This window comes from Coregonus lavaretus (genome assembly GCF_964263955.1).
Source record: "Coregonus lavaretus genome assembly, chromosome: 33".
Lineage (NCBI taxonomy): Eukaryota > Metazoa > Chordata > Actinopteri > Salmoniformes > Salmonidae > Coregonus > Coregonus lavaretus.
Window position 1 is genome coordinate 28943619 of NC_140020.1, and position 19174 is coordinate 28962792.

Genomic DNA, 19174 nt, shown 5'->3' on the forward strand with positions numbered 1-19174 from the left:
ACACAGCACGGCCCCTGCTAGAGCGTCACCTCTCTCTACTTCCTCTCCCTCGCACTTTATCAGCTCTGGTTATTAAAGTCGCTTAAACATTTTCTGCTGCTTCCCTCACTCGGATCGGACTGGGACTGGATCTGATCAGGTCTATACGGAACGGGTCTAGTTGTCCGCGGGTCCATTTGGAACGGGTCTCTATATTTTACAAATTAATTTATGCATATCAGGTCCGGATGGGAAAGCCCCAGGTCCATTTCGGAACGGGTCCAACGTTTTGGACCTGTGAAGGCCTCCAGTGTGTGCTACCTTGAGTCCGTCCAGCTCCTCCTCTAGCTGTCTGCAGTACTGCTCTGATCGTTCTCTCAGCTTCCTCTCCTTCTGAGAGTCTGCGGTCTGCTCCTCGGACTGGGCCTCCATCTGAGACACATCCAGCAAGGGGTTAATGCACGCACACACACACACACACACACAGTAGAAGCCAACACACAGATCTTCCTTCACGTAGACATGCACACACTAACTACCATAAACTTAACAGGTAAAAAACATCCAACAGACAGACACACCAATACCTCGAAGAACCACAGGAATCACGCGACTACTCTACCTCCTTCTTGGCCCTCTCGGCCTTGCGCACCTCCAGCCGTAGAGCCTCCACCTTCTGGGACAAACCCTCCATCTCCTCTTCCTTGTCCCGGAGCTGGCGGCCCAGGCGCTGCTTGGTTGATCTGAGGTCAGTCAGACGCTCGTTGAGCTCGGAGAACTCCTGCATGGCCAGCTTCCTCTGGCTGTGGGCTTCTTTCAACTCCTTAGACTGACTCTTCATCTTCTCACTGGCCTCCATTAAGTCCTATAGGGAATGAGGGTTAGGGTTAGTGGCTGATACTGAGTGACTGGGAGTAACACCCAGGTGGGTGCTATATGTTGTATCGAGACCTAGGGAAGTCACACACCGACACACCAACACCCACACCCACCTTGTGCAGGTCGTCCCTCTCCAGGTTGAGGCTCTTCATCTGTTTCTCCAGGCTCCTGATGTGTTTGGATGAGTCCTCCATTTCTCGACGGGCTGACGTAGCTTCCTCCAACTTCTGCTCCAGTTGACCTGAGTCTAACACACACACACATTACCCACATTACAGAGGGTCAATGTTGTTATACACAACTTTATCCAATATGCATTACATATGATGTATGTTTTCGGTCATTATATATTTCATTGTACAGGTCATTGACTATGCAATTGCCATAATGAACCTGGCTGTTTACTGTATGCATTATGGATTGCCAGTTATTATGTCTTCCTAGTCATTACTGTCTATCTTTCCATTATGTATGCACTTGCCCATTATGTATAATGTATTTCCAGTCCGACTGACCTGGCTGGAATTTGTTTGTGTTCTACTACACAGTCAAATCTTTACAGTTGAATGTTTACCTGCGATCTGTTTCTTGAGGATGTCAATCTCAGTCTTCAGACTCCTGATCTCCACCTCCTTGCTAGAGGGGACGGGTGCTGGTCCTTCTCCTGACGCGTGCTGCAGGGCCTGGACTGTCTGGGTCGACTCTGGAAGAGGAACGAGGAGAGGGTAAGGAGAGGAGGAAAGGAGAGTGTGAAAGTACTAGAGAGACGGTGTGTAAATTAAACATCTGGAGAGTGGCCTGGATGAGGAGGAGACAGGTTAAATAATGATGTTTTAGCCTTGAGACAATTGAGACATGGATTGTGTATGTGTGCAATTCAGAGGGTGAATGAGCAAGACAAAATATTTAAGTTCCTTTGAACGGGGTGTGGTAGTAGGTGCCAGGCGCACCGGTTTGTGTCAAGAACTGCAACGCTTCTGGGTTTTTCACAGTTTCCCGTGTGTATGAAGAATAGTCCACCACCCAAAATATATCCAGTCAGCTTGATACAACTGTGGGAAACATTGGAGTCAACATGGGCCAGCACCCTGTGGAACGCTTTCGACACCTTGTAGAGTCCATGGCCCCAACGAATTGAGGCTGTTCTAAGAGGAAAAGGGGGGAGTCTCCAACTCAATATTCGTAATGTTTTGTACACTCAGTGTATATGTGCGTCTATGTGTGTACCTAGCAGCTTGCGGCTGAGCTCGGTCTTCTCCTGCTCCAGACGTCGTATCCTCCTCTCATAGGCCTCGGTGGCCAGACTCTCCTCCAGACTGCGCTGGACACACACATCCATCTGGGCCGGACCCGAACCGCCTGACTCCCTCAGACAGCCCCGGTCAGACAGGGTACTGAAGGGGGGGAGAAAGAGGAGAGAGAGAGGGGGAGAGAAAGTGAGGGGAAAGAAAGGAGAGAGAGAGGGAGTGAGAGAGAGAGAGAGAGAGCAAGGGGGAGAGAGAAAAACCACTATTAACAAACCATTAGCCTTCAGGCTAGGATAAGATGACAATCAGATGATTCAATAGTTTCTCACTGGTGGGAAATTGAGTGCTAGTTTAAGTGTGGAATGAGGTTAGATCAGATGATAGAAAAGTAGGAGTGAAGTAGCCTGGTCCCAGATCTGATTGTGCTGTATAGTCCATGCTCAGAACAACCATAGGGGTTGGCAAGACAGCACAAACAGATCTGGGACCAGGCTAGCAGTGAGGATGTATTTTTATGTATGCTGTATCTATTAACAAAGCTGTGGAAGTAAACGTTGTAACTGAAGACAAATTGCTGTTTAGCGGCCACTCACCATTTACTTGTGTAGGTGAAGCCTACGAAGGGCAGGTGGTGTCCAGAGAAGGCCGTGTGAGAGGGAGGGGGCATCGTCTCCTGACACAACACAAAACACATTTGATTAAAACACACCTCAACAACATTGCAGACCGATGAGAGAGATGAAGGAGCAATAAAAGATGGAAACAGAGACGGAAAGCTGAGAATAAGAAAGACTCTTTAAGTCTTGATGTAGTCCCATAAAGAGAGACTTACCGAGTTCTTGAGACAGTCGTCGTCCACGTCAAAGTTGGATGTGTCTGTGGGGCTGCTGACTTCTGGTATGTAGGGGGCCTCGCACGTACGGATGTTGTCCCAGTCAATGCCTGACAGGAATGACACAAATTGGCATTACAGTTTCGTACTGTTATATTTATCATAATATCCCGTTTCTTATTGTCGTTTAAAATCGTATCACTACCGTCTAGTCTCACTTCAACGGCAATCATCACGATGAAAGCAGCCATCGTAATTTCATCTTGATGATTGGAGTTAGACAGAGTTATCGCGATAATAGACAAAGTTATACAGACAAGAGTTAACGCGATATAGACAGTTAATGCGATACAGACAGAGCTCCCTCAAACGGTTTCAAGCCCTACCAGAGAAGAAGGGGTGAGATTTGAAGTCCTCGATGCCGTTCTGGCCCAGGCGGTGCTCCCGGCTGCAGATGAGGCGTCGGATTAGGTCCTTGGCGTCTTCGGACACGTCCGTCATCTGCAGGGGGAACTGGAAACGCTCCTGGGGACCCGGTTGAGGGAGGAGGGAAAGGAGTCAGAATAATGAGGATATGTCCCTAATGGTACCTTATTCCCTATTTAGTGCAGTACTTTTGACCAGGGAATAGGGTACCATTTGGGATGCATCCTAAATATATTGTTTGCGTAAAGTTGTCAAATCTTTCTATTTCTAGTTTATTTTTACTGATCATGCATGTTCCGCTATTGCAGTAGACAGCAGTATAGTTCTATACTGTTTGCATAATAACATTTACATAATTATTTTCCCGTTTCATTAATTTATTTGTGTACATGGCCCTTGACAAAGAAGCATAGTACATATATACACTGCTCCAAAAAATAAATGGAACACTTAAACAACACATCCTAGATCTGAATGAATGAAATCATCTTATTAAATACTTTTTTCTTTACATAGTTGAATGTGCTGACGACAAAATCGCACAAAAATTATCAATGGAAATCAAATGTATCAACCCATGGAGGTCTGGATTTGGAGTCACCCTCAAAATTAAAGTGGAAAACCACACTACAGGCTGATCCAACTTTGATGTAATGTCCTTAAAACAAGTCAAAATGAGGCTCAGTAGTGTGTGTGGCCTCCACGTGCCTGTATGACCTCCCTACAACGCCTGGGCATGCTCCTGATGAGGTGGCGGATGGTCTCCTGAGGGATCTCCTCCCAGACCTGGACTAAAGCATCCGCCAACTCCTGGACTGTCTGTGGTGCAACGTGGCGGTGGTGGATGGAGCGAGACATGATGTCCCAGATGTGCTCAATTGGATTCAGGTCTGGGGAACAGGCGGGCCAGTCCATAGCATCAATGCCTTCCTCTTGCAAGAACTGCTGACACACTCCAGCCACATGAGGTCTAGCATTGTCTTGCATTAGGAGGAACCCAGGGCCAACCGCACCAGCATATGGTCTCACAAGGGGTCTGAGGATCTCATCTCGGTACCTAATGGCAGTCAGGCTACCTCTGGCGAGCACATGGAGGGCTGTGCAGCCCCCCAAAGAAATGCCACCCCACACCATGACTGACCCACCGACAAACTGGTCATGCTGGAGGATGTTGCAGGCATCATAACGTTCTCCACAGCGTCTCCAGACTCTGTCACGTCTGTCACATGTGCTCAGTGTGAACCTGCTTTCATCTGTGAAGAGCACAGGGCGCCAGTGGCGAATTTGCCAATCTTGGTGTTCTCTGGCAAATGCCAAACGTCCTGCACGGTGTTGGGCTGTAAGCACAACCCCCACCTGTGGACGTCGGGCCCTCATACCACCCTCATGGAGTCTGATTCTGACCGTTTGAGCAGACACATGCACATTTGTGGCCTGCTGGAGGTCATTTTGCAGGGCTCTGGCAGTGCTCCTCCTGCTCCTCCTTGCACAAAGGCGGAGGTAGCGGTCCTGCTGCTGGGTTGTTGCCCTCCTACGGCCTCCTCCACGTCTCCTGATGTACTGGCCTGTCTCCTGGTAGCGCCTCCATGCTCTGGACACTACGCTGACAGACACAGCAAACCTTCTTGCCACAGCTCGCATTGATGTGCCATCCTGGATGAGCTGCACTACCTGAGCCACTTGTGTGGGTTGTAGACTCCGTCTCATGCTACCACTAGAGTGAAAGCACCGCCAGCATTCAAAAGTGACCAAAACATCAGCCAGGAAGCATAGGAACTGAGAAGTGGTCTGTGGTCACCACCTGCAGAACCACTTCTTTATTGGGGGTGTCTTGCTAATTGCCTATAATTTCCTCCTGTTGTCTATTCCATTTGCACAACAGCATGTGAAATTTATTGTCAATCAGTGTTGCTTCCTAAGTGGACAGTTTTAATTTAGCAGAAGTGTGATTGACTTGGAGTTACATTGTGTTGTTTAAGTGTTCCCTTTATTTTTTTGAGCAGTGTATATATACACACACTACCGGTCAAAGGTTTTAGAACACCCACTCATTCAAGGGTTTTTCTTTATTTTTACTATTTTCTACATTGTAGAATAATAGTGAAGACATCAAAACCATGAAATAACACATATGGAATCATGTATTAACCAAAAGTGTTAAACAAATCAAAATATATTTTATATTTGAGATTCTTCAAATGGCAATCCTTTGCCTTGATGACAGTTTTGCACACTCTTGGCATACTCACAACAAACTTCAATGCATTTCAATTAACAGGTGTGCCTTCTTAAAAGTTAATTTGTGGAATTTCTTTCCTTTTTAATGCGTTTGAGCCAATCAGTTATGTTGTGACAAGGTAGGGGGGGTATACAGAAGATAGCCCTATTTGGTAAAAGACCAAGTCCATATTATGGCAAGGACAGCTCAAATAACCAAAGAGAAATGACAGTCCATCATTACTTTAAGACATGAAGGTCAGTCAATACGGAACATTTCAAGAACTTTGAAAGCTTCTTCAAGTGCAGTCGCAAAACCCATCAAGCGCTATGATGTTCATTAGAGTTACCAGCCTCATAAATTGCTGCCCAAATAAATGCTTCACAGAGTTCAAGTAACAGACACATCTCAACATCCACTGTTCAGAGGAGACTGTGTGAATCAGGCCTTCATGGTCGAATTGCTGCAAAGAAACTACTACTAAAGGACACCAATAAGAAGAAGAGACTTGCTTGGGCCAAGAAACACAAGCAATGGACATTAGACCGGTGGAAATGTGTGCTTTGGTCTGGAGTTCAAATTTGAGATTTTTGGTTCCAACCGCTGTGTCTTTGTGAGACACGGTGTGGGTGAACGGATGATCTCCGAATGTGTATTTCCCACCGTAAAGGGTGCTGGTGACACTGTCTGTGATTTATTTAGAACTCAAGGCACACTTAACCAGCATGGCTACCACAGCATTCTGCAGCGATACGCCATCCCATCTGGTTTGGGCTTAGTGGGACTATCATTTGTTTTTCAACAGGACAATGACCCAACACACCTCCAGGCTGTGTAAGGGCTATTTTACCAAGAAGGAGAGTGATGGAGTGCTGCATCAGATGACCTGGCCTCCACAATCCCCAGACCTCAACCAAATTTGAGAATCACCACTCTCGACGGGTCTGACCTAGAGTATGTGGACAACTACAAATACCTAGGTGTCTGGTTAGACTGTAAACTCAACTTCCAGACTCACATAAAGAATCTCCAATCCAAAGTTAAATCTAGAATCGGCTTCCTATTTCGCAACAAAGCCTCCTTCACTCATGCTGCCAAACATGCCCTCGTAAAACTGACTATCCTACCGATCCTTGACTTCGGCGATGTCATTTACAAAATAGCCTCCAACACTCTACTCAGCAAATTGGATGTAGTCTATCACAGTGCCATCCGTTTTGTCTCCAAAGCCCCATACACTACCCACCCCTGTGACCTGTACGCTCTTGTTGGCTGGTCCTCACTACATGTTCGTCGTCAAACCCACTGGCTCCAGGCCATCTATAAATCACTGCTAGGCAAATCCCCGCCTTATCTTAGCTCATTGGTCACCATAGCAGCACCCACCCGTAGTCTGCGCTCCAGCAGGTATATCTCACTGGTCATTCCCAAAGCCAACACCTCCTTTGGCCGCCATTCCTTCCAGTTCTCTGCTGCCAATGACTGGAACGAATTGCAAAAATCTCTGAAGCTGGAGACTTATCTCCCTCAATAACTTTAAGCATCAGTTGTCAGAGCACCTTACCGATCACTGCACCTGTACACAGCCCATCTGAAATTAGCCCACCCAACTACCTCATCCCTATATTGTTATTTATTTTGCTCTTTTGCACCCCAGTATCTCTATTTGCACATAATCTCTTGCACATCTAGCATTCCAGTGTTAATACTATTGTAATTATTTTGCACTATAGCCTATTTATTGCCTTACCTCCATAACTTGCTACATTTGCACACACTGTATATATATTTTCTGTTGTATTTTTGACTTTATGTTTTTTACCCCATATGTAACTCTGTGTTGTTTTTATTGCACTGCTTTGCTTTATCTTGGCCAGGTCGCAGTTGTAAATGAGAACCTGTTCTCAACTGGCTTACCTGGTTAAATAAAGGTGAAAAATAAAAATAAAAATAAAATTTTTGAGATGGTTTGGGATGAGTCGGAACGCAGAGTGAAGGAAAAGCATCCTTCAAAACTATTGGAAAAGCATTCCAGGTGAAGCTGGTTGAGAGAATGCCAAGAGCGTGCAAAGGGTGGCTATTTAAAGAATCTCAAATATGAAATATATTTTGATTTGTTTAACACTTTTTCGGTTACTACATGATTCCATATGTGTTCTTTCATAGTTTTGATGTCTTCACTATTATTCTACAATGTAGAAAATAGTAAAAATAAAGAAAAACCCTTGAATGAGTAGGTGTTCTAAAACTTTTGACCGGTAGTGTATATATATATATTTTTGTTTCATATAGCCCATGCATGTTTCCCCTATTGCAGTAGAAAGCAGTATAGTTCTATGCAAGATGGTTTGATGCACACACTTAAGGCATTCTTCCAGCCAATATGGCTGCCGGGTGAAGGTATAGTTGAAAGGTGATGGAAAGGGAGAGGGGGCAGAGTTAGGAAGGTAGAGCGGAGTGGTTTGGAGTCAGGATAGGCTGAAACTAACTATGAACAGACCTGGGGTCGTATGTATCAATCGTCTCAGAGTAGTGCTAATCTAGGATCAGGTCCCATCTGTCCATATAATCTCATTCATTATGATCTAAAAGGCTAAACTGATCTTAGACCAGCATTCCTATTCTAAATCGCTTGATACATCCATCCCCTGAACAGAACATACTCAAACTTTAACGACAAACACTCAGACCCAGTCCCAAATCGACCCCAAGCGACCTACCCCCTATGCGCTTGTGGAGATCTGAGAGGAATCTAGAAGTGCATAGGGGGTAGGGAATAGGGGTCCATTTGGGACTGGGCAATCAGACCCCCAAAAATAAACACTCACAGCAGCACCTAACTCCTCCTGTCGGACGATGGAAAGGAGAAAGGAGAAGCAAGGGGTAGAGAAGAAGGAAGAGTTGAACGCTTTGTTGTCAGAAAGAATAAAACTAACTCTATGAAACAGAAAGTACCTAGAACATACAAATTCAAACTTCAGCCTAACACCAAAGACTCCAACAACACCTAAACAATCACACTTGTCTTGAACAAAGGTTTGAATAAAAAAAAAATGTCTTATTCAAGATGGGTTTTGGTACAATAAGTACAATGTCATTACAAGTCACTATCAGCCACTAACCAGCCCTCCTCACCTTGTGGTTCATGATCTTGCCGTAGGTCTCCACCAGTGACTCTGCATAGAAGGGGGTCTCCCCATAGAGCATCTCGTACATGCACACTCCCAGGGACCACCAGTCACATTCAGGACCATACTTCCCCTTCCCATCCTCCATCGCCTGCAGGATCTCCGGAGAGATGTAGTCCGGGGTCCCCACGGCAACCGACGACTGGACCTGAGGGAGACCAGGCACAGGAGATTAATCGATTAGTGAGTGGATGGATGGATGACATGAGGGATCAACCATATAAATAATATAATACTTTATTTACAGTGCCTTGAGAAAGTATTCATACCCCTTGATTTATTCCACATAATGACAAAGTGAAAACATGTTTTTAGAAACATGGATGCACAAATATTAATACCCCTTTGCTATGACACTCCAAATTGAGCTCAGGTGCATCCAATTTCCTTTGATCATCCTTGAGATGTCACTACAACTTGATTGGAGTCCACCTGTGGCTCATTCAATTGTTTGGACATGACTTAGAAAGAAACACACCTGTCTATATACTGTCAGGTCTCATTGTTGACAGTGCATGTCAGAGCAGAAACTAAACCATAAAGTCCAAGGAACTGTCCGTAGATCTTCGAGATAGAATTGTGATAAGGCATACAGTATATCTGGGGAAGGGTATAAAACAATTTCTAGAGTGTTGACATTTTCCAAGAGCACAGTGGTCTCCATATTTGAGAAATTGTAAAAATATGGAACTACCCAGACTCTGCCTAGAGCTGGCCGTTCGATCAAACTGAGCAACCGGGCAAGAAGGACCTTGACCAAGAACCCAATGACCACTCTGACAGAAATAGAGTTCCTTGGCTTAGATGGGAGAACCTGACAGAATAACAACAGTTTCTACAGCAATTCACCAATCTGGGCTTTATGGGAGAGTGGCCAGATGGAAGCTACTCCTGAGAAAAAAGCAGATGACAGCACGTCTGGAGTTTGCAAAAAGGCACATGAAAGAGAGCATAAGGCAAAATATTCTGTGGTCTGATGAGACAATATTGTAACTTTATGGCCTGAATGCAGAGCGCTATGTGAAGCATGGTGGTGGTAGCATCATGCTATGGGGATGCTTTTCAGTGGCAGGGACTGGGAGACTGGTAAGGATAGAGGGAACAATGAATGGAGCCAAATACAGGCAAATCCTTGATGAGAACCTGCTACAGAGTGCAAACGACCTTAGACTGGGGGCAAAGATTTAAGTTCCAAAAAGGACAATGACTCCAAGCATACAGCCAAAGCAATGGTGGAATGGCTTCAAAACAAGAATGTGAAAGTCCTTGAGTGGCTCAGCCAAAGCCCAGACTTGAATCCCATTGAAAATCTGTGGAAAGACTTGAAGATTACTGTTCACCGCCACTCCCCATCTATTTTAACATAGCTTGAGAAAATCTGCAAGGAAGAATAGGAGAAAATCCTCAAATCCAGATGTGCAAAGCTGATACAGACATACCCAAGACGACTCAAAGCTGTAATCGTATTGACTCAGGGGTGTGAATACTTATGTAAATTAGATATTTCTGTATTTCATTTTGAATAAATGTGCTAAAATGTCTAAAAACATGTTTTCACCTTGTCATTATTGGGGTATTCTGTGTAGATGTGAGAAACAGTTAATCAATGTTGAATTCAGTCTTTAACACAACATAATTTGGAATAATAAGGGGCATGAATACTTTCTGAAGGCAGTGTATCATCTGGAGCATTAATTTGTAATCAGGAGATGTTAATTGCATGTCTACAGTGAGTTTGGAGTCAAATACGTCCACCAAACCTGAACAAGGCCATGCCATAGAGTTCATACTACATAAATAATACTTAATTGAGACTGGGCCAAAGGAGCATCAGTCACAGCAGCTTTAGAGAGACAGGTCCTCTAAGGTCTCAACTCATTCATCAAAGCCAAGTAGCCAACCCCTTTGGAGCAGCTCAACTAGAGGAAGTGTCTTAACCACAGGCAGAGCCATGAAATCCGCCAGAGGGGAGGCCTAGAGGGGGTCGGGGGTTGATTGGTTGGTGGTTTGGAGGTGTTTGGTTTGGAACATAGCGGTGTGTGTACGTGTGTGTGTGCTCACCGTGCCGTCCTCCATGAGTTTAAGGCAGGAGCCAAAGTCAGCCAAGCGGATGTGGCCGTTCATATCCATCAGGATGTTGTCTGGCTTGATGTCCCTGAGAGAGACAGACAGAGACACCAAACTAAATATACTGATACCTCAGAGGAAGAAGGATGGATGGAGGAAGCAGGAGTGGAATAAAACGAAATACACTTATATCCCAGAAGGGGAGACTGGGAATGAGAATGAAAGAGAGCGAAAACAACTTTAACGCAACACTAGTGATTGTTTGGTGTGAGAGAAAGAGACTGTGTGTGAAGGAGAGAGAGAGATTTTGGTTCTGTAGAGAGAGTGTGTTTTCTCCTGGATGCCTTCACATCTCCCCTCATGAAGTCTTGTGTTTATTTGGTCCGTGCCCCGCCCTTGCTGCCTCTATTCCCAATAGGGCAGGCCCCTCACAGGGTTACACACACGCTCCCTGACCAGGAGACCCTGTCCTGACCACAATTCCGAGAAGGCTTTACATCCCACTTAATGCAGACAATGTCAAGCCCGTGTCTCCACTGGTCCCCTTATCAATACACTATTAATGCACAAAACATACCAGTGTAGCTGAAGCAAATCCCAGTGACGCACCCGCACAACACAAGTTGGGAGGGTTCTAGTTGGAGGGAGGGGTGTAGGTGGCAGTATGGGGGTACAGTACACCCTTCTCTGCGGAGGGAGGAGTGTAAGGGGGTTACCCCCTACTCATAAGCATGTGCATAGAGAGGTAAACAGAAGCCCTGGCTTGCTGAGAGGGTTTGGAGGGGGGGGAGGGGTTCCCCCATACGGTTCGCCCTGAACCAAAATAACAAAGGCTTCTCACTGGACAGCAGGATACTGAGGCTGCGGTCAAAATTGCACCATATTCCTACAAAGTGCACTATCTTTTGACAAGTTGACCAGAGCCCTAGTGGCCCTGGTCAAAAGTAATGCACTTAATAGGGAATAGCTCTTGATGCCATTTGGGATTCAGACGAAAGACACAGAGAGAAGGAGCCTTTCTTTTCATGTTGAATCAAGTCAATGGGCTAAAAGGTACAGCAACACAACACCCTCCTACAAAGTAGACCTACTTACATTCGGCTCAAGTTTAGCTATAACGATACAATTAAGTAATTTATGTGTTGTCATTCTGCCCAACCATGTCTTTAACTGTGTCTTTGACTGATCACTGACATGCCTTCTCTTCAGTACAAACTCTGTTTCCCAGTGTGCACCTCTCTCCACACCTCTGCTCCTCTACTTAACACCTCTGTGGGTGTCTCCAACCTCTCACTTTCCTTATAGGCTCAAACCTGGCCCTAGCCTGCCTGCCTCTCTCGCTCTCTCTGTGTGTTTGTTCCTAAAAATAAACCAATTAGTACCCAGTGAAACCCTGAGCCACTAACAAGCAGAGATCAAACAAACAGAACATGGCTACCACCCATCTTTCCCTCCATCTCTATCCCTCCCTGTCTCTTTCGCTTGCCTCATCTCTACCTCCCTCTGTCTTTATCCACCCCCCTCTCTGTCGCTCTCTGACATTCCCTCTCTCTCTTCCTCCTCTCCTTTTCTCCCATCCAAACTCTCATTCCTCCCTCCGTCCCTCCCTGTCGGACCGCGGTGACTTGACAGTGGGCGGTGTGGGCAGGTTAATGACTCCAGGGCAGACTAGCCTGGCTAACATGGCTAACAACATTAGCAGTTGCGCCCCTAGAAAAAACACAGGGGATGCTAATGCTAAGCTAGTTAGCGTAGCGCGTTGCTAATTAGGCTGCTCTGTCTCAGGCAGGTCAGGGCTCCTGCGGTCTTAAGGAAGGAGCAGTGGGGCTGAGAATAGAGGGAGGTAATCTCCTTTAAGACCTCAACAGCATCCATCTGTGAGGGCCATCTGGCACCACACACACACACACACAGGGGCGGACTCGGACAAGAATTCGGCCCTGGCATTTTATCCACACAAGCCCACATCACTGCGTGCGTCGCCAACTCGGTTTGCCTCCCTGTTGTGCTGTCTCAGCATCTTCTCTGCTGTCACTCTGTGCTTCTTCTTGTTCTCTGTCTGTCTGTTTACCTGTCTGCTTAAGCCTTATACTAGGCTTGGGCAGTATACCGTACACCGGGGTATTTGGAAATAGCTATGGGATGCTTTTTCAATACCGTTGAAACTATTTTTTATTTTTGAAATTTTATACATTGGAATATTTGTAGCTACTTTTTAGGTAAATACCTGCAGTCAACTTGTGCAATACATTTGGAGATAAAGAATATTGCGTTCTTCATTTCACCCGTCACATAACTTTTCATTATGAATCTTACCGGTAGTCCCCAGTCACATGGTGTTTGTTTACAAGCGCACAATGAAGAGACCGGAGCCTTGAGTCACTCACTGTTGTGCAGCACACGCCAGGTGATCTAGTTACAGTATGGAATTCACAACTAAATGTTTGCCAGCTAGATATCTTATAACTATTAAGTTAACTGTCAAAAATTTGCTAAATGCTCTGCAGTTCTGCATTTGGTTTGCTAATTTAGTAGCTAGTTAGCTATCTTGCTAAGTGCAAGGCATCTTGCAAAATCATGCTTCACTTGGTAACATCAGAGTATCTCCTCCTGGATACAGCCTGACTGTCCAATATTTATTTTGTGCGTGCAGCAAACTGGCTAGCATTTTTGAGTTACTTGTATAACCTAAACAGGGATGACTGTCCTGCAAATATACTAAACAGAAATATAAACGCAACATGGAACAATTTCAACAATTTTACTGAGTTACTGTTCAGTCAATTGAAATAAATTAATTAGGCCCTAATATATGGATTTCACATGACTGGGCAGGGGCGCAGCCATGGGTGAGCCTGGGAGGGCATAGGCCCACCCACTGGGGAGCCAGGCCCAGCCAATCAGAATGAGTTTTTCTCCCACAAAAGGGCTTTATTAGAGACAGAAATACTCTTCAGCTGTCAGGGTGGCTGGTCTCAGACGATCCCGCATGTGAAGAAGCCGGATGTGGAGGTCCCGGGCTGGTGTGGTTACACGTGGTCTGTGGTTGTGAGGCTGGTTGGACATACTGCCAAATTCTCTAAAACAACGTTGGAGGCGGCTTATGGTAGATAAATGAACATTCAATTCTCTGGCAACAGCTCTAATGGACATTCCTGTTGTCAGCATGCAAATTGCACTCTCCCTCAACCTTTTACATGTACTTGTTAGCATTGCTAACCTACGGATCTCAGGGGCACAGTGGCGTTCAGTGCCGGTTCAGTGCTGGTATTACAGAATATCCTGGGATGTTAGGTATGACAATATGGATACTGCCCAAGCCTACCTTAGACGTTATAAAAGCCAAGCTAATGGCTATATTGCAAATTAGTGCATCTCTTATGTGTTCCCATGAATCTACACCTATCCTAAGTGTTCATTACTATTACAGGGCTCCAGACTAACATTTTCTCCTGGTGTCACTGGTGCCACCAACTTTTACAGTTAGTGGCACCAGCCAATGATTTGGTCGGACCCAAATCATGAGTAATCATAAAGTAATTAATAGTGTTGTATTAAGAAGTATGATAAACAGACTACTAAGGTATTCAAGAAATAGGTTGTTTCATCTAACTCGTCCAAGCAGGAATGCATGATTAAATATATTTTTATGTGCAACCTAATCCAATGATTGTCATACATTTTGGGTTGACAAGGCTAGTTGCTATACTTTACTGTCAAAATAGAACTACAGAATTTCCATTTTTTTTTTTTTTTTTTTTTTTATGAATTACATACATATTTATGTGTACTAACAAATATCTTAGGCTAATTCAATTTGGGGTTTAACACCTGAGAAGTGGACACTCAAAGCACATTAACTAGATCGCTAACTAAATATAATACCCACTGCTAGTAGCCATGTATTCATCCAACAGTAAATGTTATGTCCTAAAAACACGTTGCAGTTGTAGGCTACTACACATGAGACCTATAGGCCTATGCCCTCGCAACAGCTGGTGCACATTTTGCACATCCGCGCCGGTCCATATCTCAAAGCCATATCAAATATCTTGGTTGTAAAATAGTTGCTATTGAGCTTAAAATGGAGAGTTGAGAAATAAATTATCCCTACAGAAAGCTGAGACCCTCCTCTCTTCAACAGGGACAAGGGGACGAAGAATCCGAAGCTGTGTTTTTCTCACAATTGCATTTTGAAATGTTATACGATCAGAATGCATTTTTATCTCGAACACATGGGGGGAGAGGAGAGTGGCTCGCTCATTACAGCAGCAGGCCCCACTGAGGGCACAGGGCAGATACCTTCATTACAGGAATCATGAGGATATTGCACTTTACTGTTTGACCAAATCATGAGTGAGGTGACAATGTAGAATGTGCTACATTTATAGGCACCCTTTTTTTATGATCCATGAACTTGGCTGTCTAACTGATGACATAGTTGGAGCAGGGCTCTTTGCTGATGCCGCGTTTGACTTTGAATGAGAGTTTAAGTGACCTCAGCTCAGTTTATCAGAAAACCGGGCTGGCCCATCTTGGTAGGGCCAAGTGGCTCATTATAGATAAAAAAAAAAAAAAAAAACATTTTAGCAGGCCCATGAGCCGCCAGCCATGTCACCTTTTTCATTGTTTCATTTGGGGGGGGGGTCAATTCCGACCAGCCCACCCAACAAAAAAATTGTCCAGCCCATCTGGCAATTGCTAGAATTGCCAGATGGCCAATCCACCCCAGCACACAAACAAGCAGACACACACACACACACACACACCACGTCTCCTTACGGAAATAGGGACAGAGATAGGGAAAGGGACACAGACAAACACACACACACACAGGGTTCTATGGGACCTCATCACCACTGTTTGGACGCACGCGCATACATACCGTACATACATACCTTACATACATATACACACCATTGGCCGTTGCTGATTTAGGTACCTTTTATGAACATTTCTACAACATCAAACAGGGCATTGTTCCTGCCACTGTTACCATGGTGGCTTTATGATATTAACAGGTAATGAGATGTCTGTGGCCAGTGGTCAGTGCAGTGGTCCGTCTGATGAAAGAGGTTGGTCCCTTAGATCATTGGGAGGAAACAGGGCTGTAGAGCACACATGGTCCTGATCAATAATATAACACACATATGGCCCTGATCAATAGAGAGAAACACACACACACACACACACACACACACACAGGCATGTGCATAGCACACATGACACACGTGCACACACACAATGACTGACACAAACAACACTGACACACACACACACACACACAGGCCAGATGCTGGCCCTGCTAACAGTGAGCTAGGTCATGCTGAGTTGGTCCATTGAAGTGTTTGCTAGTCCCTGTGGGAGGTCATGCAGATCACTGACCACTGATCAGCCTCACACACACACACACACACACACACACACACACACACACACACACACACACACACACACACACACACACACACACACACACACACACACACACACACACACACACACACACACACACACACACACACACACACACACACACACACACACACACACACACTAGAGACTGACTAATGAGGAGGGGGATAGCCACTACACTCTGTAAAAAAAAACTAAAAGAAACATTTCATTTAACCATTAGGTTATAACAGTGAGCTATAACAGTGTGCTATGTTTCAGTGGCACTGACAAGGCATTATGCTTACAGCGGTACTTAACATAGACAGGACTGAACTATTTGACTTACATAGACCATTTCTATAACTAGGCCATCCTTATTTCAGAAATGTGGCCTATATGCACTGATTCAAGCTATTCTAATGGGCATTATATTAGATAAATTACAGGATTAGCCTAATGCAATGTCCTTTCAGTAAGTCACACCCACAGCAAAACACACACACACACACACACACACACACACACACACACAGACAGAGAGAGAGAACAGGGGACCTTCCCTTGCTGTATCCACCCTCCACATACCAAGCGTGCCAATCTCTCATGAGAGGGCCCACCACACCCCCACCACCCCCCACACACACACACACCACACCCCCGTGCACCATGTCATTACCGTCCCAAAACGTCTCAGAGGGCCTCAAAGGGGAATGACAAGTCAACCACCACCACCACCACCCCTCCCCCCACTGCCTCCCCCTAAAACACCATACAATTAGTGGGTCCCCAATGCTACACTGAGTCTATACTACTGCTCTGATATGGGAGATCAATGCTACTACAGGCCAGCCAGGCACACCCTAACTCCTGTGTGCCTCTTTCCCTCCCCTCTCTTCTGTTCCTCCCTCTATCCGTCCTCTCCTCTATCTCTCTTTGTCCTCTCTCTCCCCTCCCTCTCCCTATCAGTCTCTTCCCCTCTCTCTCTCCTCTGTCCTCTATTTACAGCCCTCCCTCCCTCTCCCTCGCTTTTGGGGACACAAACAAATTGTTGGTCCGAGGCCTCTTCAGAGTCAAGAGAGTAATTATGCAGATGAAGTCTGGTGACCACTTCCTGTGTGTGAGAGGGAGAGTGATTTCCACCACACGGGCACCAGATATCCCATGAGCCTTTGAGGCTGAGGGCTTTTCCTATTGGCTGTCACATCCCTTATCACAATACTCCCTCACAGCCAGGGCGTTAATCAGGGGACCACCACAACACATCTATTTAGATTTTGAGAGTTTTGCTCAGTTGGTAGAGCATGGCGCTTGCAACGGCAGGATAGTGGGTTTGATTCCCGGGACCACCAGTACGTTAAAAAATGTGTGCAAACATGACTAATTCGCTTTGGATAAAAGCATCTGCTAAATGGTATATATTATTATTATGTTAATGTGACTTGACATATGTGATCACACTTTCTCTTTTCTAAGGAAGGTCATATTTTGAATACATTTACATTACATTTTAGTCATTTAGCAGACGCTCTTATCCAGAGCGACTTACAGTTAATGAGTGCATACATTTTTATTTTTCATACTGGCCCCCCGTGGGAATCGAACCCACAACCCTGGCGTTGCAAACACCATGCTCTACCAACTGAGCTACATCCCTGCCGGCCATTCCTTCCCCTACCCTGGACGACGCTGGGCCAATTGTGCGCCGCCCCGTGGGTCTCCCGGTCGCGGCCGGCTACGACAGAGCCTGGATTTGAACCAGGATCTCTAGTGGCACAGCTAGCACTGCGATGCAGTGCCTTAGACCACTGCGCCACTCGGGAGATACAATACCTAGCTTTAGAGCCACAAAGGAGCCAAATATTTCAGTGATCATACAGGTGGCTTGGACAAATGAATCTTCATGAGTCATTAATACAACACACGTTAACAAACGCTCACGTGTGTGTGTGTGAGAGTGACTCACCTGTGGACGTAGTGCAGTTGGTGCACTGAGTCAATAGCCAGCACCATCTCAGCTAGGTAGAATCTAGCCATGTCCTCTGGCAGCCGGTCTTCAAACTTACTAAGCAGGGTGAGCAGGTCCCCACCCACATAGTAATCCATCACCAGATACTGTAGAGAGGGGAAAGTATCATATTATTATCACTGACAATGTAGTGATAATAATTTGACTGTATGATAGTGTACAAGTAACATTCTCTGTATTCCTCAACTTCCTCCCTCCATCTTTACTTTCTTTAGGCCCTACCCCGTTCTCCTTACTCTTCTTCCTCCTCCTGCCATTCTCTCAACCTAATCTATCACTCCTTTACCCTCAACTGTCATCCTATTACTTACTTCCTCCCGGCCTCTTTACAGCTTGTGTACATCCCAAACAGCACCATATTCTACTATATACCGCACTACTTTTGCCCAGAGCCTTTTGCCCCGGTCAAAAGTAGTGCACTATAAAGGGAATAGGGCGCCATTTGGGAAGCAAACCGCCACAACCCCTTAAAACATACTGAAAACATGAAAATGGGGAAATGGATGGAGGGGTAGCGTTCCAACATGGATCCATGCATGGTTTCAATTACACATTGACTCTTGGGATTGACATAAAGATAACATGCTGGACCAAATGTCACATTTGCAACACTGAGGGGCATGTCCAGGTTAACAATCGTTATGGGAGTGCCCAGCACCCCTGCCATTTGGCTTACGTCCCAAATGGCACCATATTCCCTATTGAGTGCACTACTTTGGACCAGGCCCACTAAATAAATATGGAACAGGGTGCCATTTGGGTCGCAAGCCTTGAAATGTGAAAGGGGGAAGGGCAGTCGGAGAAACAGTTGGAGCAATTGAGAGTCCATTAGAATGCTGCTTAGTCAATCAGCTGACCCATCACTATTCTTTAGCCTCCTCATGCTCAAGTGGTCACCATATGAAACTCATTGAC

General features: G+C 45.4%; 1 protein-coding gene across 1 annotated transcript in view; it reads right to left on the bottom strand.

Moving 5' to 3' along the window:
* The window catches only part of cdc42bpab (CDC42 binding protein kinase alpha (DMPK-like) b), a 90374-nt gene that overhangs the window by 25834 nt on the left and 45366 nt on the right, over positions 1-19174 (bottom strand). The window contains exons 5-15 of the mRNA XM_084151330.1: positions 18197-18345; positions 10831-10924; positions 8717-8917; positions 3324-3462; positions 2938-3047; positions 2699-2778; positions 2086-2252; positions 1433-1561; positions 972-1105; positions 602-844; positions 301-411 (exon numbers count right to left, since the gene is read on the bottom strand). Of these exons, the coding sequence (XP_084007456.1) occupies positions 301-411; positions 602-844; positions 972-1105; positions 1433-1561; positions 2086-2252; positions 2699-2778; positions 2938-3047; positions 3324-3462; positions 8717-8917; positions 10831-10924; positions 18197-18345 (1557 nt within the window). The remainder of the gene's footprint in view (positions 1-300; positions 412-601; positions 845-971; positions 1106-1432; positions 1562-2085; positions 2253-2698; positions 2779-2937; positions 3048-3323; positions 3463-8716; positions 8918-10830; positions 10925-18196; positions 18346-19174) is intronic.